The following is a 22,012-nucleotide window of genomic DNA, read 5'->3' as shown; positions in this document are numbered from 1 at the left end:
ATATTCTGATCTTTTTTCCTTTTTTTCACGACAGCATCTTAAGGGTTTACTTTAACTTGTTTTGTTGCCAAATTCAGATCATCTCTGTTTATCGCGATTCTCCCTCCAGCTTTATGAGAGAGTCAGGAGTTCAGAGAAGCCTCGATAGCCATCAGGGTTTTTAAATTAGCCTCAGAGGGGTCTGTCCTGCCTCTGGGAAGATCTCTTTCCTCCTGCACTGGATCAGAGTAACTCCCACGTGGTTTTGTCAGGTTTCTATACACATAAATGCAATAGAGACACGAGGTCACAGTTGAGACAGTCACTTTAATGGCAATAATAACAGATCACAAAAATAGCAGTTAGTCTAAATAATTACATAGCAGCAGGAACAATCATAAAACATCTTTAACATCTGAATTCTTTCAAAGCAACAAGGCTATTTCATAAATATTCAGTAGATAAATAAACTCCTCTGATGGGTATACACTGTAGATGAAAACATGTTCATATATAGCAAAAAACATTGAGTTGTACTTGGCGGATATTTTCACAACCACACAATTTAACACCATGTAAGTAAACATGAAATATACTCTTTCTGTCTTACCTGATTTGAAGCCTTACTATGCAAACACAGTCGTATAGAGCATATTGACAACAACACATATTATATCATGTACTTTTTGTGTTTCACAAAACAGTTTTTAACTGTTTTAATCATTTTGAAGAAAATCAGACAAACGTTACAAGATTCTAAGCTGTTGCTCTTCAAATCCTCTGAGCTTATGACGTGGCCTCCGGCAGTTCTCTGAGTAAGATGTGATCTCTTTTTTTTTAACTACGATTCAGGCAGAAAGGGAAATGAAAAGAGTGATACCTCCCTCATGTCTGTCCCTGAAGTAAACCGGAGGCTAAGATGTAAACAGCAGCTGGTTAGCTTAGCTTAGCACAAAAACAAAAAAACTGGGGGAAACAGCTGTCCTGGTCTGAGGATCAAAAGCATGAGTGTAATGGAAGCAAGTTACTGGTTCCAGCCGTAGACTGTTTATAAACTGTTACGACCTAAACCTTGACTTTTTGGTTTGGCCCACGTCCCATATGCTAACATGAAGGAGGCGGGATTTATGACCTATACTGCAGCCAGCCACCAGGTGGGGATTTGGCTTCACTTTAGGGGAGTCCATCTTTATATTCAGTTCATGGTCCCTGTAATCAAGGTATTTTTTTTTTTTAAATGAGCTCTAGATGTACATAAGCAGATGTTTTTGACAGAACCAGATTCATAATTTATCTCTGTTTTGAATCTTTATTCTAATATAAATTACTTGTTAGCATAAAGTTCATATTCAAGGTATAAATATGATTGGTATCACTTTTCTCATCTGACTCTCGGGGACACGTGTTTTCCAAAATGTAAATTTTTGCTATATCCCTGTACTGCGTCCTCTCCCCCTGGTCAACACAACAGCCTTAGGCCAATATATGACGATTAAGCAACAAACTGAGAATAAAAAGCTTCAATATGCACATTCAGTTCATGAGCCTCTGTTGAGACCTAACAGTCGTGTTCAGTTTACCAAGGCATTCTGAATGTGACCAACGACAAAGAAGACAATCAAACGGGCTGAGTATTGTTTGTGTGTGTGTAGGTTTTCTTTTCCGCTGTGTTTGAAAGCTCTATTCGGCACATACAATGGTGGCTCCACGACATCCACCCTCTCCTATTAGTTGTGTTCAGCTTTGATTCTCCTGTCATTACTTGTTAATAAAGGTAGAAAATAACAGTCCTGGCCCTGTCCGCCTTTCTAATGACGAGCTCTATTCTTCAGAGTTGCCTGCCCATGGGCTCGCCGTTCGGCCACAGCGGTCACCGCGCTTCAGCACACTGCACTTCGCCCATTCATCTCTGACAGCGCTGATCAATGCGAGATCAGAAGGCGAGCCACTTCATCGGCTGCCTCTCCATGCGTGAGTGTATCTGAGGGGTTTTCTCTTCCTCTCCCCTTAGCATGTAATTGGCTATGTCCCCCCCCCCCTCCCAACCCAAAGGCTTAAAGTCTTGTAATCACTGTGTTCAGGGCTCGTCTCGGGAGAATGTGGAACAAAAGAGAAGACCAGTTCGTCTACAGATCAGCCACCTTTTTTTGGTTAAATATAACATACACATATCATACAAAGAGATCTTCTTATTTTGAGTAATTGTAGGTATGAGTGGTGGTGGGAATTTTAGAACTAAAATAAACCCGTATGAACATTTCAGAGGCTGTAAGTGTGTGGAAGCAGAACAAATGGGGGGTTGTGCTTCAAACACACAGCACAACTGTGAATAGTGTTTTTACTGTTCACCCAAAACCTACATCTACGTGATTAATGTCAGTAACCAATCATTTAATAAAGTGACATTTTCATCATTATCACATGACTACATTCAACAAGTGCTGGGTTTTTCTCACTAAAATGTGGTATGCCACCAATATTTTTTTAATACATCTGGATAATGACGTGCTACAGCAAACCACCATGATATACAAGTACACCTCTGCACCGAGGACCAGGCGTCCAACTGCAGGATGGGACAAAACTGCAAAACTGCTAAATGCCTCCTTAATTTGAAATATTCATCCAGTATAAAAACGTTGACAGCCACAGCTCTCAGAATGTTAATTTAAGGTTAAAGCTGCAAAGATTTAACAGTCTTAAAGTCTTAAGGTAATTTGTTTCATGTAACAGTGAATAGCCAAACTCTCAGATTGTGACTAATTCCTCTGTAGCTTTCACAAGCTTTCATTTCCTTCAGACTCGCAGTTCAGTCAGTGTTAGATTGGTTCGCTATTGATTTTTTTCTAGAGTGGCACAACATCTTGAAAACAACACTTCGGAGGAAAGACACAGAGGCATCTCAGTGTCAGACGTTAATGGATAAGTCACAAAGATCTGAACTAGAGATTTTTTTTGTTTGTAACTGATTAATTCAAGAAGGGCAGTAACGTATTTAAAGTCATGAGTTTAACCCTTTCACAAGATCTTTTGTTTTCTACGGAACATTTTCAGTCTCGTACCCACTCGTCTTCTGTTGTGGGACACAGCAAAAAAAGAAGAACGAGTTACTGACTCATCCAGAGACAACACTTCAAACTTGATAGATACTCAAGCAAGTTTCTTTTTTTTAAAACAGTAAATAATATATTTTGAGTTTTGAAACTGGAGAGCTCGACAGTCTGCCCCTAAATAAACTGGAATGTCTTCAGTAGAATCTTCTCTGTGGGTAAAACTTGATCTGAGTGGCCCAAGTCAGGAAACAATTATTTCATGAATAAAACTTTCTACCAAACGCGACATTTCTGCTCAGGGTTCATTTGACTGCCCTTCTGGCACTGGAAAGCTTCTGAGAAGGCTTCGAAATTCTGAAGAGATCCAAGCACCCTAAAGACAAAGGGAAAAAAAACATTAAGAAATATCTGTGAGTGGAGCTGCATTGATTCTAATGCTTTAATGAGGAATAAAAAACAACTGGACTATTAGAATGGCCCTCTTTAGAGCACATACCTCCACCAGGGCCAAACTGTCTCAAGCTAGCTGCACCACATTTCACCCACAGCCATCAGTTCCCTAAATTTGTCTAAATTTTTTCATTGAAATCCAAGAATTAATTCCCTGGGAGAATAGTGAAAATGTAAAAAAACTAAAAATCTTAGTTAAAGAAGAAAAAAAAAGCCCACGTCCCTCCCTTACATTCATTGAAATCAGGTTAGTAGTGACAATCTAACAAACAAACCAATGGACAAAGGCAAAAACCAACCTCCTTGTTTAAAGTAGTAAGTCCAGACTGGTTTTAAAATGTGCTGCCTCTGCTGTCAACCCCAGGTCAAACTGAGTCTGATTACCTGTATTCTAAGGGACTGTGTGAGTCCGTCTTGATGGACTGGCTGGCGTACTCAGGCCGATAAGCACCACACCACACCTGGAGATAAAACAGTTACAGAGAGGGAGGAGAGAGGAAGAGAGAAATGTGTTTAGAGAAGTCGTCATTACATGTTAAATCAGATGAATTCCACAATTCCCATCTCATCTCAAACACTTATAATAGTTTATTCAGAATATATAATATAATCACCTTTTTATAGTTTATTATAACACTTTTGATAATATCTTAATTCACGGCTCTTGTAGGTGCAGGTTTGGCAGTTATTTTCCCTCACAAACCAACAGAACAGTCTTGTAGCTCTCTTGCACTTTCAGTGTTTTTAGCTTGTGTTTTAAATTCCCGGGCATCACAAGGGTGTTTACTTTGGCAGCTTTTCTCATTCTCTATGTTTTTTAGCTGAAAACTGATTTTTAGTCTGCGATTATCTCAGCACCCCCCCCCCCCCCGGCGCCCTGTGTACTTCTCAGCAGAAAACATCCTCTGAAAAAGGCTCCTCCTGACCTTTCGCTCTCGAGTTCAGGTTTTGAAATCCTCTTTCAGAAACGAAACACCCTTCAGTAACACTCACTTGGGCAAAGTTAAGAAAGAAAAGTTGCTTGTGATCCATATCGAGACCAGGAAGACAGGGCTCCTCGCCCTCCATCTCCACCCACTTAAGGTAAGCCTTTTAAATAAACAAACACATACAATTGTTTTAATTAAGTTGTTATTGCCTAATACTAAGATATGGCTTAGTGCTTTTGAATCAAACCTTGTATGCTTGACGAACTCCTCCGTTGTCGGCGATGTTCTCCCCCAAAGTGCTGATTCCACTTACCTGTGTTACACAAACAAAACCACACACCGACGTGAAACCACTCATTCTGCTGGTCACTTAATGCATGGTTCACACAGTCTGGGATTACAGCTGAGACAACACCTCTCAAATTTCACGCAGGCCACACGGGTGCTTACGTTCTGTCCACCTGCTAGCTTCCAGTTGAAGTTGCCGTACTGCTGCACCATGCACTGCGACTGCTCTTTAAAATGCTCGGCAGAGTAATTACTCCACCAGTTCAGCATATTACCGTCCTTGTCGAAATTACGACCTGTAAGGAAAACAACGTGTGAGGCTAAGGGATGTTTTCATGTTCCAAACATAGCAACAATTTGAAAAACAGCTTGTTTGACAGATTTGAAATCGGTTGTTCTAATGATAAACGTCATTTGTCCGTGCAGGTTTCTCAAAACATCCACCGTGAGTCACTAGCGTCTAACCGTTGTCATCGAATCCATGTGTGATCTCATGTCCGATAACCATTCCTATTCCACCAAAGTTCAGGGCCTGGTGCTGATGCTTATTGAAGAATGGCGGCTGCAGGATCCCAGCAGGAAACACTGGACCCAAGAAAACAACAGGAGTGAAAACACTGTGTACAGGCAGCACTGATAAGGATTAGATTGAAGAGGTTATTACTAGGTTATTCCCTGAAAACATCTCTGAAGCTCTCACCTATCTGGTTCCTGTTGGGTGAGTAGAATGCGTTCACCACTGCAGCACCAATGATCCATCTGAGGAGGGAGTGAGAAAAATGGATTGAAGCCGGTAAAAAAGCACAAACTGCATTTTTAGCTGGATAAAAAAATCTCTTTAGAACGTCATGTTCAATCTTCTTTGATTCTCTAGATGAGGACACAGTTTTTTTTTTTCTTGGGACTGTAAAAGCAGTAAATTGTCGCAGTATGTCCATTTCATTAAATTAAGTTTTTTTTCTTAAGGCTGAACACAACCTGTTTTTTTCTCCTGGTAACAGACAGAGGAGCCACGATGTTAAACTGTCTCGCAAACCATATTTGTGTAATCCAACTCACTTAGAAGAGGAGTTTGTGTTCCAACCTCCGATGACATTTTCTGTCACGCACTTAAAAAAACATGGCGTCTGCCTGAGTTCACGTCCTTGTGTTTTTACTATTAAGAGAATTTTGTACAATGAGGAGCTTACAAGTCAGGATCCACCGGTTCTCTGAGCTTCTTCAGACTCTTTTGCGCCTCAGACTTCAGGTTCTCCAGGATGTTCTCAAAGTAGTGTTCTTCACTAAAGTTCAGCTGGGAAGAGAAAGGGGACGAGATCAATGGAAAAATAATCTTTGAGTTATTGCCTTTACCAAGGAGTTTAGGTTTTCTTCAAGTTCCCATGGGGATCTAGATGAAAAAATCAATCTGTTGGGCCTTGGCGGTCGTATGCTATTGTCCACAGTGTGGCCTGTAGACATGAATTCAGTGTTTACTTACATGTGCATACTCCTGGTCAAGTTTCAGGTTGCTTTGCTGTAGAATATGATCTGGATAACCAATGTGCTCCTTGATTGCCATGGCCTATAAGAGAAGCAGAATGATCTGTATGATATGAATAAACATGTGGGTGAGATCCTCCGTTATCTCCTCAGTGGGACTACAAGCTGCACCTTCTCTCTTGCTTTCTCTTTTGAGGGTGCATCCATCCAGCTTAACTCCTCGAGAGTTTCCACGTAGGCTTTCTGGATCTTACCGATGAGGTCACTGACCTGTGAACATTTGACACAAATACCAAAGATTGCATTCACAGTCCAATGCAGAAGGGCAGTTTTCATAATAACGAGCTCCTGAGGCTACAAATTAGAGGGGGGTTTGTTTCATGGAATAAAAAGTTTCACGATATGGAAACAAGACGCTTGACAGGTACATCATGCAGTATTTGTTGTAATTATAATTCTTACTATGATGACATATGTCATATTATTTAAACTGCATTTTACTATAGTGTTATTGTTTTTTTGCTTAGTCACTTACAGACGCCCACAGGTGGATTTAGATGAGATGAGATATGATAAGATGGTTAGATATCTAAGTGTCATAGTATTAATGAGGGCGACATGAGAACGTGTGAAAGTATGACATAGAATAAAATAGGCAATAAAAAGGAAAAAGTTAAATTTGTTGATTTAATTTGAAGTTCTGCTAATGTATTTAGAGGAATTATAAATATTTATTTTTGCAGTTTCATTACACAATGTGTAACATTGAGATCTGGCATAAATGAATTTCCTAAAACTAATTTGCTTTGTTTTGTTATACTTAATAAAACTGAAAAATGTCAAGAAAAGTATTGCTCAAGTCCAAATATCACAAAAGGTAATAAAGAAAAATGATTACTGTATATTCTTATCTTTGATTTAGTGACGCAATGCACAGTGAAGCTCGAAAATGTACTCTTGGCCCCTCCAGGTCAATTCGGTGCACATAATGAATGTCACACCACGAACCTCAAGTGCACAAGCTCAGTCATCATAGTTTGACGTAAACATCTGCTGTGGTAGTAACTGATTTCCATGCTCTGAAGAATATGAATATCTGATTGGTTCTGTGGTGTTAACAGACCCAAAGAACAACTCACCATTCGTTTACTTTCTCCGGCGAAGGTCTCACGCACGTACAGAGCTCCCACTGCGTTCTCCATGCTGTTCTGGACGTAACGGACGCATTCCCGCCACCAAGCATCCTCCACTGTCGTCCCATAGAGAGTCTGTCCGCACACACAGACACACACACTGGAGAACTGTTTTTCACCCTGCTCACATTAACATGTGTCATGCCCTGTGATGCTACGTGCGTCGTACCTTCCTGTAACGGGCTCTGGCATCTTTGAAGCGGCGGCTCAAGCTATTGACTCTGTCAATGACGAGCTGCCAGCTGAGGTAGTTCTGCATAGTTCTGAAAACGTATATATTATTTGATAAATTCAACCTGTTCTCTAAAGACTGAATCTTTATGGTGTCAGCGTTGGACGCCGCTTTTGGCCTGACCTGGAGCTGTGTCTGGAGAGAACGTCATTCATCTTCTCCAGGTAGGGGGAGCTGTACACCACCACCTCCTCCGCTAGCTGCACCTCGACGGACACACTCGACAGCACACCCTGAATATATCGTGTCCAGTTAAAACCCTGGAAGAGAAAGGTTAACATGTTTAGTTTTACTGACTATGTTTAGAACACCACAAGTTAAGGTAAATATGGTTAACAGCATTTAAAAGAGATTCTTGTGTGTTTAGCTTTTTTCCGAGAAAGGTGGGGGAAGCTCATCACAACTAACTCCAGAGACAATGTGGAAAAAGTTCATCGTTTTTCCAAAAAAGATAGAAAATAATTTGAACCTTTGAACCGTCTGCTCTTCGTTAATAAGGTAATGCAGAAGAAAGAAGTAAAACCTCACTCACATTCAAGCTGAACGTGCTCTGTAGTTCACCCAGTGTCATCTTGTTGTAGAGAACTGTGACATCTTGTCTTTCCTCTGCTGGTGATGTGGCCTGTCCAGCAACAGGGAAGAAAGAAACCCACTGTCTATAGACTGATGCTTGGTTTTATATTTACTGAAAAAGAAATGGGTTAAAAGTTTGGCTGATCTCCCTGGTTCACACTCAATTGAGCCTGGCTCTCTTGTTCACAGGGAGCAGAGACTGGAGCTGCTCATTTATCATTTAACATCTAGTCATTATTCATTTTCCTCAGGTCCCAGAATTCCATTTCCTGATGTGGCTGGCACTCACGTTGGCGATGTCTGTCTCCAGTTCCAGCACTTGCATCATTTCCTCCCACACACGCTCGTCATCCTGGGTCAAGTTCCTGTCCTCTCGGGTTATCTTCGCGATGGAGAACATGAAGTGCAGGTAGGCCTCTCGAACCTGTGGCACCAACAATCAAATAAACTGATAATTTTGCCTCCACAACAAAATCAAGGTTGTGTGAGGAAGTAAGTTTTTAGTCTGATACATTTGCCAGATTGTCAGTTAAAGTATATGTGTGTTGCTGTATGATTGATAACTGTAATGTGACAACCATTGTCCATTCATACCCTAATCCTAATAGAAAAAGCAAATGTTCTCCTTTGCTTTTGTAGGTCATAAAGAGACAGCAGTATAAACTGAGAATAACTCACTGTGGAACGTTCAAATGAGTTTGATTGTTTTAGTCGCTGCTAACTCAAAACCACAGAGGTATATGGAATATGTATGGTGCTTGAATTAAGTTTTAATCAAGAATATTCATCAGGAATCCAATGTTTAAAAAAAATCTAAACAGCCATTGCTAAAAGCCACGCACAAATGTCCACTTACCTCCATTGTACTAAAGTGAAAACAGTAATGTTGGAGGTATCTCAACATGTAAGATAAATCTATAATAAATATCATAAAAGTTACATAAAACCTAAACTGCCTGCCTGGTCTGATACAGTTGAATAAGGATGTGTATCTTTCATTGAGGTTTATGAGAGCTGCTCCTTTGTGTTATCACCTTTTTGTAGTTTCCATCATTGAAGTAATAGTCTCTTGATGGCATTCCAAGTCCTGGCTGGTCAATCTGTTCAATATACCGGAAGAGCAATACAAAAATGTTTGCACATGAATTTTTTTACAATGTGCTTAAAAGCTAAGACAGCAATACTGTAAAAAATCCAGCAAAAAACAACTGTAAAGTGTTTGTACTAATGTGAATATAAATATTTTCTGCATATCCAAAGCCTGATACAACGTATTCCCCTGTACCATTAACAACACGCTCCTCCTGCCATAAATACTGTTTACAGCACTAAATGCATGTTAATACGCAGCTGAAAATAGACCCCAACAAGTTCACTATTTACTCCTGACTGAGATAGATATAGAATAATTGCAGCCTGCTCTGTAATAACTGCATAAAGGTTGATGTTATTCATGCTCAGATAAACAGTAATCTCACATAAATGATATGGCGCCGAGAGTCCCGGTCATCTGTCCAGACGTACAAGTCCAGCAAAACCTTCTTGTGGAAACGAGCAGTGAGCGTCGCCAGCGTGTCCTCGAGGCTCCACGTCTCCTCTGCAAACAGGAAAAACATCAGAACTTAATTCAAACACAAAAGTGTAAAGAAGTATTCAACCTAGCAGGTTGCCCCTGTCCCCTGCTGCTCTGGGTCCCCGGTGTTAATCTGTGTGAAGATATGTGAGGGTGGTGCAGTTTGTGATTTGAGTTTCAGGAGCTTGGGCAATGTAGAATATTTAAAGCATCCTTCAGAGATCTGATTTGGGACCTGCTCCTTCCCCCTCCATGCTCCTCACATAACTGCTCTGCTGAAGAGTCTCCGCCGGCGTCTTGATCCGTCAACAGAGCTCATACTCAGCTTTACACTGAGTCCTAACATAGATGCCCTGTCTCCAAGTGATTACATGTATTTAAGTAGAAATATGAGTGTTTGTGTGTGTGGATGTGTTACAGGTGCACATTTGCCTGTTTGTACAGAGTTAACACTAATCAGAGTACAGAGGTATCTCTACCTGTTGTGGAGTTCCAGTCGTCTGAGGCCACAGGCCAGTCTCCGATACTCTCGATGAGCGTTAGGAGGGGCTGGGAGTCACGCTGCTCTATGAGGCCTGCAGGTAAAATACCACATAATAATGCATACAGTATAATATATAACAGCAACTCTGCAGTCTATCTACTATTCATCTTCAGTGAGACTGAAAGATCCTGTTGTGTGTGGTTTTTGCATGATCTGACCATGTCTGTCTTGGTGGTCACAGGCTTCCTCCCACAGTCCAAAGACATGCAGCTTAATTTAATTGGAGACTCTAAGGTGATTAGGTGTGAATGTGAGTGTGTTTTTTTTGTAATTCTTATTGGTCATTGGACACAATGATTTTTTCCCAATTTTTTTGTATTAAATTGTATTTATGTATGGGAAGGCTTGTCTGTACGATCAACTGTTCAGGTCATCATGCCTGTTCTCTTGCCTCCTTCTAGTGGAGAAACCCATTTTTAGAGTGAGTGAAAAGCTCCTTACTCTCATTCATGCAGGAGCTGTAAAGGGTTTTGGCCTTTCTGATGGCATCCCTGTCCTGCTCGTTCTCCGTCTCCAGAACACCTGCAAAAACAAGACACATACAAATTTCCACTCCGGATGAAACCCACGCATGCAGCTCTGAATGCCACCACCCACTGACCACCAAAGGTTAGACCCATGACCCTGGCATTGCTCGACTGTGCCAGCTGACCTTTGAGGACAATCTCCAGCTTGTCCCTCAGAATGTCAAAGACACTGTGACGAGAGCTGGTCTCCGGGATGACATGGCGCTCCAGCCAACCCCCGCAGGCGTACTGGTAGAAATTATCGCAGGGCTTCACAGACTTATCCATGTTCTGCAGGAGCCGAGCAGCTGGTGGGGAAAGAGAGAAACATGGACCGGATGAAGGTTTGGTACAGGGTCTTTGTTTTTAAGGATGCTGGGTCGACTTTGCAAAAGGAATCAGCAGGGAAGCAAAGAAAAAACACTTCCTCTCACCTGCAGTGACACAGTCCGCCGTTGTGCACACATTGTTGAGGTTGGAGCGAAACAGCTGACCTGGAAAAATCAGTGGTGACGATCATGAGAGAGAACGTGAAGAGACTGGTGGCCGTTGCTGTACAAAGTATAAAGCACATTCTAACTAGCCTGGATCTACAGTCTGTGTGTGACGGGGCTTTGTCTGTGTCAGCAGCGACTTTCACTTTTGTGTGGCACTGCTGATGAGGCAGTAAAGAGAATTACAGTATCACAGCGACTATCCGAGGTGCGGTGCTGGAATATGACACATGCCGGCCCACTGGTTCCACATCCTGAGTTCGGTTTACAGGATTAAAAGACTCACCCTCTCGTGTTGAGCTCCTTGACACACTGGACCTGTTCGATTGTTCTGAGATGGATGAAAGAGACAGACTTGATTTATTCTAAACAATTAAGAAAACAGCATCATCTTTACACCATCGGCTGGCAACTTTGAGAGGTAGCACAGAGAAAACTAAATAATCTTTTCTTAAAAAATTGCTTAAAAGCTGCAGTGCAAGGTCAGAAAGGTCAGATAACAGTTCTAAGTATGAGCCAATACTCAAGACAGATCTTCAAGTGTGTTGTGAATGATGGTGCTTTTTGGAGAGGTTTCGACCACCACTCTCATTTCCTGTGGCAAGTTGGGCTCACAAGCAGAAAAAAACAGAGCAGACACTTCATTACTGCTGCCATCTGTAATATCTGGACCTGACAGAGCCATTACCTTTCACAACTGATGTGTAGAGGACCACCAGCCCGGCCAAGGCACAGCTGACCAACAGCAGAAGCACGGACAGACTGATCTCCGCGAAAGTCCAACGACGCTTTCCAGGTTTACTTGATTTCTCCATGATATCCATTTGGCTTTCGGATTTGCCCATATTCCTCCTGACTGTGGGAGAGACACGGTTAGAGTGTGGGATGGTCCAGGCAGAGAGCTACAGGTGTGTGTGTATGTGTGTGTGTGTGTGTGTGTGTGTGTGTGTGTGTGTGTGTGTGTGTGTGTGTGTGTGTGTGTGTGTGTGTGTGTGTGTGTGTGTGTGAGTGTGTGTGTGCGTGTGTGTGTGCGTGTGTGTGGGCTGTGGGCTGTGGGCAGTGCAGTGATCCATCAGTAAACAGTGCCAGCTGACCTGCAGCGAGGGCAACTGAACTGCTGAACACCTACAATAACCACACTGACAGTTGTTTGGAAACTGTTTGTCTAGTTGCAAAAAAAAAGTTGGTCACTTTTCACCTATTTCTCTCTTTTTGTATCATGGATTTTATAGTTATTGCTTCGCTGTTTTTAAACTCAGGAAATCTATGAATCTGGCTTCTGTTCATTTCTCACCTTGAAATATCATGATTGTCTCAATAAAAGCTTGAGAGCTTGTTGCAAGATGATTTCAAAAGGAAAGGAATTGGTAGTAGGAGAGTTTCATTGTCAAATAATTTATAAGTTCTGTAATGCATTTAATATAAGAAACCATATGTCATTGAGTCCTGTTTGCCAGCACCCCCCCAAAAGGGTCTCAATATGATTATATATATAATTTTGTCAATACAATTGTTTTTGGGCCTTTTTCAATGTAAATATTGTAATATGTTAATTTTTCCACCCCAATAATAACCCTCAAAAGAAATATTCTGAAAAGTGGTTGGTGACATTGCTCACATCTCAAGTCCATTAAGAACAGACACTGTGGGGAGAGGGAGGGGGGGGGGGACTGGCCGGGTCTAGTTTGTTATCTCAATATATATATATATGTATTTAGAAGACATAAAGCAGGTTTTTTATTTAGTGCACTGCCACCTTTGCAGCAAGTCTCTATCATTGGACAAGGTGTATTGTGTTAAAGGTGCTGTGGTGGTTGTCTTTAATTATGATATATTATTGGACAATTTAGATTTCTAAGTTAACACTATAATGTGTTTTAACATCAATAAACACTGGAATCCAACCTGCCGAGACATTACAGTACATTATATTACATATGTATTTTTCTCCATATGGTCAGCCCTAATGTCCCACTGTATGAGGCTTTGGCTGTTTAACAGATTATAATAATGGTGGTTCTACAGTGTTAAACTCACCTCTTCTAATAACCTGACCATATTTTGTTCAGCGTATGACCTCATTCGAAACACAATTTTCACTTTAGCAGTGAGCTCCATCTGTTGCCGAGGACAGAGAGGAGTCACTGTGTACAGTCAACGTGACAGTTATGCTGGAAACGATTTGGCAAAGAGTAAATTACCATTAAAGTTAATGTGTGTGTCTTTGAATTGTTGAAAAGACACATGCACATGCACACGCAAACCCAGCTTGTACAATAATTATGTATTTGTGAAGACAATATTGCAAATGAGCGTTTGTGCAGGGGACAAAACGGCAATCACCCGTGGCTTTCAGCAGCATCGCTTCGCATCTATTCACTCTGCAGCACCTGTTTCTCCATAACCAGCCCCACGGCCCTATCATTAGGCCTGACAGGGGACGGGCTGTAAATCAGGGGTTCACACTGCTGTGCCCCATTAGCCCTTCCCGATGAATACTCATGGGCACATATCTGTGGCACTGCAGTGATGAAGAGCAGACAGGGGCTTGTTAGAGCTCCACTGCCAACCTCAGCATCAGATTGCACAGTAATGCTCTCTGAGGCGAAATCCCGGCTTACTGCAGTAAAGACAGGTCGTACTTTATGGAAAACTGTGTGATAATGTGCAGTCTGCTGTGTCAGTACAAGATTTGTTGCGCACGGCGGAAAGAGTTATTTACATCTTTATGTCATCATCAGATGACTGTGCAGCTGTTGTGTCCAACCCCCACTGCTTATTATCTGTCAGGAGACAGGAATCATTTATTTCTGATTTATCTAAACTATCGTGAATTTCTAACTGTGTTCATAAACAAAAATGAGATTTCATCCATTACCTACACCACTTCTCCTTTTAGGGTCATTGGTGGGCCAATCCCTGCTGACATCGGGCAATGGGCGAGTTACACCCTTGACAGGTTGTGAGCGTATCAAGGGGCCAACATGTAGAGACAAACAACTTCTCACACAAATATTCACACCTATGGACAAGTCGCTGGTTAAACTAATCTTAATATCCAGGATTCGAACCCCCCAGAAATGAGGCAGCAGTGCTAACCACTCCGACACCGTGCCGCCCCAACAACAAATGATGAATATTAGGTTTGTCGTGGCAATACAGTATTGTCACACTTTAATGCTCAGAGTGTGGTGCATACGACAAAGGTTAGTTTGTAATATGCACACCGATGGGAAACAGTTCTTTGTCTTTCTACATGTGGCTCACCCCCCCCCCCCCACTGTGGTTGGGGTTGTTACAAAGTCAAAGGTTGGGATCTTCTGATGACATGAAAACAATAATGCCCTAGTTAAAGCAATCAGGCCAAGATTCATTCAGTAGTACAGGACACAGCATGATCAAGGTTATATTGTATGAGATTCAATCACGATCAATCAAAGGGGAAATAACATAATTATATTGTGGTCAAAATGTTACATTTCCCTTACAGGTTGATGACTCATTTGCAGCTCAATACATCGTGATTGTTGAAATAGACAAAAGGATAAATAATATGTTCATCCTAGAAATAATTCAGACTCACTGTTCTCTTGATAAATAGCATCAGATTTGCACAGACCAGTAAAAGCAGGCCAGTCTTAATGCTCTTCTTAATAATATAATAATAATAGCTGTGTAAGAAACATATTAACTTGTATGTACTGTGACATGACCACTGTCTTTAACTATCTCCGCTTTGATTGTTTAATCTGTGCGTCTTTTTGGAGACAGCTAATTACACATGAGGGCTTTTAGTTTTTTTAAATTTAAAACTCTAAGATACCACTTGACTGTGAGGACAAAATGCTAATGTACTGTCCCTGCCAATTACATGCACTGCTGCCGTTGAAGTAAGATATGTTATAGAGGTGTTTTTCTCTCAACAAAAAAATGAACAAATAATCGTGAAACCCACCCACAAAATCCAAGTTAGTAATGATGAAGTCGTGTGAATTTAACTTAATAATATGAAAGAATACATGCTAGTTCAAATAGTATTAGACATTGGTACCTGTACACTTTTGAGTAGAGTCTGTATATGAGGTCCCCAAACCCTACGGTAAAGACCAAGGATAAACAAGACCCGAAATAGCTGATGTCTCTTCATTGCTGTGAGTGCAGGATAATAGTTGACCCTAAGAGTGATCCGCGTTTTTTATTAATTGCAAAAAAAAAAATACTGGCAGTAGAGTAAGAAGGAGCAGTGACAGTGAAAATGAGCTTCACAAGCTGCTGTGAACAAGCTTCTCCAGTTTGGTGCTGGAGAAACCACTGAGCAGCACAGGCCTCTGCAGAGGTGAACAGTAAAGGATCTTTAAAACAGAAACGTCACCGACTGCACTAAATCTCTGTTGTCTCTGATTGGATCAGGACCTCTAGCTGTGGACATGTGTCAGCTGCAGTGACACTCAGTACTTCAGTCACTCAGAAACCACCAGAAACAATCATGGTGCGTTAACTTGGTTCCAAAGAGGTTGCTGCTGATCCACCGACCTTATGATTAAAGCTCGTTTCAGCCTGGAACTGGACACAACAGGTTGAACAGGCAATGCATCAATACTAGTGGTCATGTGTTCAATGCACATTAACTGAAGTGCATTGATCGGTGAAAACAAGGGAAAAGACGACAAGATCAGTGACGATTAGATTCAGCTGAAGCGACGTGTCCCTTCCCTCTTCTGCATCCAGCGTCACTGAGCTGGAGAAAAACCGATTGAGTGTCTAATTTAAATCACTTCATTCAAGTCAGTCAAAAGACTTGGTGAATGATCACAGCGCCGTTCAGAGCCGCCGTGATGCACAACGCATCCTCTCCCCGTCTTCAGTCCACTTTAGATCCAGCGGTTAAGTCAGAAATGTGTTGTTCAGTGTAGCACAAACACTAAGCCCTGATAGGCAGCATTTGTAGGCTCCCTCGCTCAGAGACCACCTGACTGCAACTGAGTGTTTCTGTGGCTTTCATAGTCAGACATCTTTTTGACAAGCAAGTATCAAACAAAATCGTTCATATAATCCAATACAAAAGCATTGACCGAGAGTTCTGTTGGCAGATTCTTTTAAAGTGGTGGAGCTCTTTTAATTTAAAATCCAGTGGAAAGGGGCAGCGTACTTTCAAATCTTATTTCTTGCTATCATGCAGAGAACTAACATGTTTCAGAACAAAATGATAACTCAGGCCATTCTGGGTTTTATTTCTGCACAGGTACACACACAGATAGGTAATAACTATGTGGCACGAGTGAAAGGAGAAATAATGAAACATTTCCTCAGTTGTTTCCTCAGCCTGATTATTTTTTCATTTCACCTCCATAGTGACACATTATAGTGTAATAAAAAGGGTCAAAAATAAAATCCTTCCTCTGAAAGTGAGACTTATCTGTATGAAATGTTTTGGATTAAGATTGAAATGCTGCCGTGTCCAGTGACTGGTACTGTTCTTCTCTAAACTTCCATAACAAAACAAGGATCCCAGGTGAGGCTGTGCCAACAGGCTGCACACTTTACTCCACTTCAGTGTTATTCACCACTGACCATAACACCCTCACATCTATAGTGATGACATCTCCCACACAAAATAATTCGAAAAGCCTTAAATCTGAAGGGGAAGTTGGTATGGAGGGCATTCCCTGTTTGAAATCTGTCCCTGAGACAATCCGCCACTTCCCTCCCACCTCTGAAACACCTTCACTTGGGGCACCTGAGCAGGAATCTAAATCTAAAACATCCAGAGGCTTACCTTTCAGTGTGGATGGTAGATGTCCCTGAGCCGTTCCCCCCCACAGCGTGCTAATATCTCAAACACCCCTCCTGAGCATCCACTCAGAGCTGGTGTGGAGAGAAATGAGTCTGTGCTGCGGGTTGAAGGAGACGTTATCCTGCTCAGCTCAGCGCTGCTCAGGGACTGAGTGAGGCAGCCGGGAGAGGGAGAGAGAGGGAGAGGGGGAGCAAGAGGGAGGGAGAGAGCGAGAGAGAGAGAGAGAGAGAGAGAGAGAGAGGAGACAGATGGGAGGTGATAGCACTGGATTGTTTTCGATTACATGACTGTGGAGGGGAAATTGTTGGGGATGTGTGTGTTTTGTAGGAGGGAGGCGGGTTAGGAAACATGTCTGTATGGATCTGAAGGGTCATACGTGACAGAGAGCATCAGTTTTTGATGTGTTCAGTGTCCCCAGCTGCTGAGACCAAAGGGCAGAAAGATCTGGAAAGACTGCAAAGACACAGAAACATGATCTTAAAGTTATCTGCAGATTTATCATCTTTGGATTTGTGGATTTACATCCTCCCATTATCCTCTGTGCACACACCCATCACCACTGCTGCCCTTGTCATCCCTCTGTCCTCTGGTGCCGAGGATGATTTGTCTTCAGGGAGATCTCGGATGGCCGTGGTGTGCCTGGTGGGGGTCTGAACCCCGGCCTGGTGTCAGATTGAAATGGCACGGTGCCCTGGCTCATCATCAGCCTGATTAACCACACTAATTAGCTGATAATAAAGAGATAGAGTGGGGGCCACAGTGTGTCCGGCTGGTGCTTGTGGGCGCCCAGTTGCTCAGGTGCTGCCATTGCCTGAGACAAGATGAGAGTAAACAAGTTATACGCAGATTGATCTCAGTCAAAATCTAAATGGAAACATGCATTCAGAGAATAAGAAGGAAGAGGAAAATGTTGAGTTATCGAAGTAGAAGCTTTTAATAAACGTGTTTAGGAGAAAAAAACAATGAATTAATCCTCTTTAATTTTCCAATAAACAATCCTTTCATAAACCAAGATTAAGACGAACTATTTAACACTGCCTACAAATCTAACCACAATGAAATAAAACATGTTAATAAATGCGTAAATAAACTTTATTTTAGTGAGAAAGGAGAAGCTCCACTTCTGATTTGCTGTCTTTGTTTCCAACATTTCCTACATCCAGTAATTTCCATTTGTTTCATTCATGGAAATGAATGGATTTCAGTTGCAGATACAGAATAATGATCTTCAATCTTTAATTATAATAGGCCTATTTTTATATTCTGAAGTTGATTACACTTTTTTATGGGCATGTGCATAAATATAATATGTACATTTGTAAAAACTTTTCATAACATAACCAAAAATATCCAGAAGGAACGGCCCCACAATAAGTAAAGAAATTCTGTCAAAGCTCCTGCGGATCAGATTTTAAAATTTGAATGAGCGTCATCGTCTAAACTCACCATAACTTATTCATCTTCCGCGGTAAGACATATTGGTCACATGAGCACTTTCTTGAAATACTGATATACAGTCTTCATGTTATTACTGCAGGGAAAGAAATCAGCAAAGGCCAAGAGACAACATGTAATCATAACGGTGTTACAGTTCTGTCCCCCTGAACCATGACGTCATCCTACATGCATGGTGTCGTGGGTTCACAGCAAACCAACGAATGACAAAGCACATGACATTAAAGTAGTTAAGTAAATTTATGATTCTGAGAGGAAACCTACTTTATCATTGGATAATCTGAGCGCCTTTTCCAAGAAGAATATCACTGCTTTTAAAAGGTGGGTTGCTTTATCCCAACCTTTTAATTTATCCCTTTTTTATCTTTTCTTATTTATGACGCTACGGATTCAAAAGCTTTTGACTCTTACCGGCTGTGTCTCTGCTTTCGGCTCTGAGCTGCAGAACCGTCCGCTCACGTGTCGCTCGCTCCATTTCTGCCATGATCATTACCTAACTTCAAACCTTTACATTGCTGCAGTTTTCAGTCTAGATATTGCACCGTACATATTTGAGTTGAGTGCGGACCACACGCCGAGTCTAATTACGTTTAAATAGGGGACCTCAAATTAGATTATTGGAGATTCATTTGCTGTTAGGCGGTGTATGCTTGTGCTCACACAGGCCGTAAACAACCAGCGAACTGTCTCAGTGATTAGTGGATCTGAAAAACAAGCTTGAAAGCTTTTTAATTAGGCTATTGTAGAAGGCTGCCACTGTATGTATTTGATGGAGCTGGCTGTTAAACTTTGCTAAAAGCCTGCGACAAAAAATGAAATATGTGCTCGGAAACTCTCAGATTTAAACAAAAAGGGGAGTTGGCTGTTTCCAGTTTATATATTTTGAATCTTGTATCTAAAAGTGATATTAAATTACAGGTTGCATAATGTAGAGAAGATAAGAATGTGGTTTTCTTTTACAACAGTCACCCTAGATTAAAAAATCAGCAGCATGTTCTTGTTTGTAGACAGATTCATTTTTCAGCACATAATATACGGTCCCTCATATTGTTTTTAAGCTAAGCCTGAAGCTATTTTAGCGCCTGCAGCTTGACAATAGCAGTAATCAATGCTTTACATTCTCCTCTGCCTGTTCATTATGTCCCGTGTTGAATAGTGTTGGATTAGGCCGTCCGGCAGCGTAAACCAAACCAGCCCGGAATATTTGTTTTTTTAATTGCAATGTTTACAACCATGCTTATTTAAAAAGAAAAGCGTTTTAACTGTGACTGTGCGATGAGGTGATGCTATCTTACATTTGTCCCAACACTTTAGTCTCAGTTATATAAGTGTGGTTTGCTGACAGTGGTGAGAGGTGGATGAAAAAACTGATTCTTTTCAGACGCAGCCACAGCTGCTGAGGAAGTTGGTCTCTCTGATATGACAGCGTTAGTCGTCCTGATGCTCTCTCTGTCAACTCGGTGGCATTCAGTTAGATGTATTGTCTTCTCTCAGTCAGAAACAAAGGCTGTGATTAACTGGTATGTTCCTCCTCTGTTGATTTACTGCATGCGTGTAGCAGGCCTCAGAGAAGGCACACAGGCCATTAAGCACAGCAGTGACATAAAAGCCCCAGAATGAGGTCCCACTCCCGACCGACTCAGAGGAAACAGACCCGGAGCAAACCTCCCGGTCCCTGTCCCCGTCTCGTAAATTAGTGTCCATTAGACCGCAGCTTCCAGGTGTATCACGCTGAAATATATGTGACCACAGCGTGATCTCTTGTGTCCTTGTGGACATTTTCTCTGTCGTCCTCACTCCTCACTCTTACTCCTGGTAAAGCCCAAGTGTGGCAGAGCATAATTGCTGTGGGAATAAATTGGTTGAAAAGAAGTTAAAAACAGGCCATTAAAAAAAGAAATAGTAATCTACTTATGCAGGTTGTGCGTTATAGGATGTGTGTATTAGTGTCCCTCCCTCTTTTCTGAACATGTGTGTAATGTGCATGTGCCACGTGTATGTGATGTTACTCATCTCAATTAACTCAGTTAACTCCAATAGTATCAAAAAGAAAAGATGCTGTGATTTCAGCTTTTTAAAGGTATTTTCCTACACTGATTTAGATGTGGGATTTTTACCTAAAGAATACCAGTGACTCTAGCAAGAACAAAATGTATTTTTCCATAAATGATTTAGTCAAACATATTATAACTGCACTGAAATAATCTGAAAATAATAAGATTAAGGGAAAGGAAAGGGAATCACATTGACTTGTTTTCTCATTCGGTTTCAGTTTACATTATGTTTTTTTCCCAAACTTATATGAGGTCAGCGTGACATCTGACCACTGGACATTACCTAATTTGAAAAAATCCCCTAAAAATAATTAAGTTTAGGGTTTTTTTCATGTTTCAACTTAAACAATAGTAACTATTTGAATGCAGAACCTTTTCTTGCACTGTTTTCGTGTATTTATTTAATTTAAAGGCCTGAGAACTAATTCCACCTCTGATTCAACCACAACAAATTTAGTGTTACGTTTGTTTCCCTGATTTTGGAAGAGTTGCTTGTGGTGACAAATGCTGCTCGGGTTGTTCCTAATCCTAGAAATATCACATCAAATCATCAAATCGACATGACCGACTCACTCTCTCTTTGGTCGCTGGAAGCTGAAGTGACAATAAAGCCTCCTGACCAAGGCCCTTTACTCTTCACTCTCCGTCCTTCAGGTTAGAGCAGCTGGAACAGCACTGTGGCAGGTCTAATCCTCCTTATCTTAATAGCATCCACCACTATCTCAGCAGCGGTGGGGACAATCGACTCTTTCCCTTTCTCTATCAGCAAAAACCACTTCCCTCACCAATCCCGTCGGTCACCCTCCTCTGTCAGAGTGCCCCTTTCTCTCTCGATCAGACTCTTCGGCTGGTCCATTACTCCCTGATGTTGCCTCATCTTGCTCTGCTTTGTCACAATCTCCCCCAGGCAGTATTTATTTGGAGATGCTTGCTTCCAGAAAATATATTAAAAGCTTGTTAGGAGATATTGCAGCTGTTCAACAGACAGATGTCCCAGGTTTTTGATAGAACACACTAGCACACAAATACAGAAACACACACACACACACACACACACACACACACACACACACACACACACACACACACACACACACACACACACACACACACACACACACACACACACACACACACACACACACACACACACACACACACACACACACACACACACACACACACACACACACACACACACACACACACACACACACACAGTGGATGCGTCCCTTGTCTTTGGGCTATTTCGTTTTTTCCTTTGCCTTCTCCTACTCCCAGTGTGATGACGGCCACTCTGCAACAGAGGAGTCAAGACACATTTCAGATTAGATTGAAAAAACACATACCGGCCAGCAGTGGACCATGTTGTGACACCAGGTTTTCTTTTCAAGCCCTTCACACATATACCCA

At 41.6% G+C, this 22,012-nt stretch overlaps 1 protein-coding gene across 1 annotated transcript; it reads right to left on the bottom strand.

The window, feature by feature from the left end:
- Positions 1-293: 293 nt before the first annotated feature.
- On the bottom strand, positions 294-20,724 carry mmel1 (membrane metallo-endopeptidase-like 1). Its single transcript, XM_062404597.1, has 25 exons — positions 17,641-20,724; positions 17,073-17,543; positions 11,985-12,152; positions 11,583-11,627; positions 11,237-11,296; positions 10,949-11,110; positions 10,738-10,818; positions 10,232-10,327; positions 9,658-9,776; positions 9,214-9,279; positions 8,469-8,603; positions 8,139-8,228; positions 7,730-7,866; positions 7,544-7,637; positions 7,321-7,449; positions 6,353-6,451; positions 6,180-6,263; positions 5,890-5,993; positions 5,400-5,458; positions 5,165-5,284; positions 4,862-4,995; positions 4,659-4,724; positions 4,476-4,571; positions 3,867-3,943; positions 294-3,405 (listed from the first exon to the last, which is right to left on the bottom strand). Exons 3-25 carry the CDS (start codon positions 12,139-12,141, stop codon positions 3,306-3,308), a joined length of 2,310 nt encoding a protein of 769 aa, XP_062260581.1. The 5' UTR covers positions 12,142-12,152; positions 17,073-17,543; positions 17,641-20,724; the 3' UTR covers positions 294-3,305.
- Between the last annotated feature and the right edge of the window lie 1,288 nt (positions 20,725-22,012).

Source organism: Platichthys flesus, chromosome 2 (genome assembly GCF_949316205.1).
Source record: "Platichthys flesus chromosome 2, fPlaFle2.1, whole genome shotgun sequence".
In the NCBI taxonomy this organism is placed as follows: domain Eukaryota; kingdom Metazoa; phylum Chordata; class Actinopteri; order Pleuronectiformes; family Pleuronectidae; genus Platichthys; species Platichthys flesus.
Note: the sequence above shows the minus strand (reverse complement) of the source record. Positions and strands in the feature narration are given on the sequence as shown.

What these genes read in the sequence shown, in the direction of transcription:
- mmel1 (XM_062404597.1), bottom strand. Translation starts at nt 12,141, where the DNA reads ATGGGCAAATCCGAAAGCCAAATGGATATCATGGAGAAATCAAGTAAA. An exon ending in AGAGCACGTTCAGCTTGAAT is followed by an intron (nt 7,867 to 8,138) that starts GTGAGTGAGGTT and finishes TTTCTCTTCCAG; the next exon opens with GGTTTTAACTGGACACGATA. An exon ending in ACCCAACAGGAACCAGATAG is followed by an intron (nt 5,285 to 5,399) that starts GTGAGAGCTTCA and finishes TCTTGGGTCCAG; the next exon opens with TGTTTCCTGCTGGGATCCTG.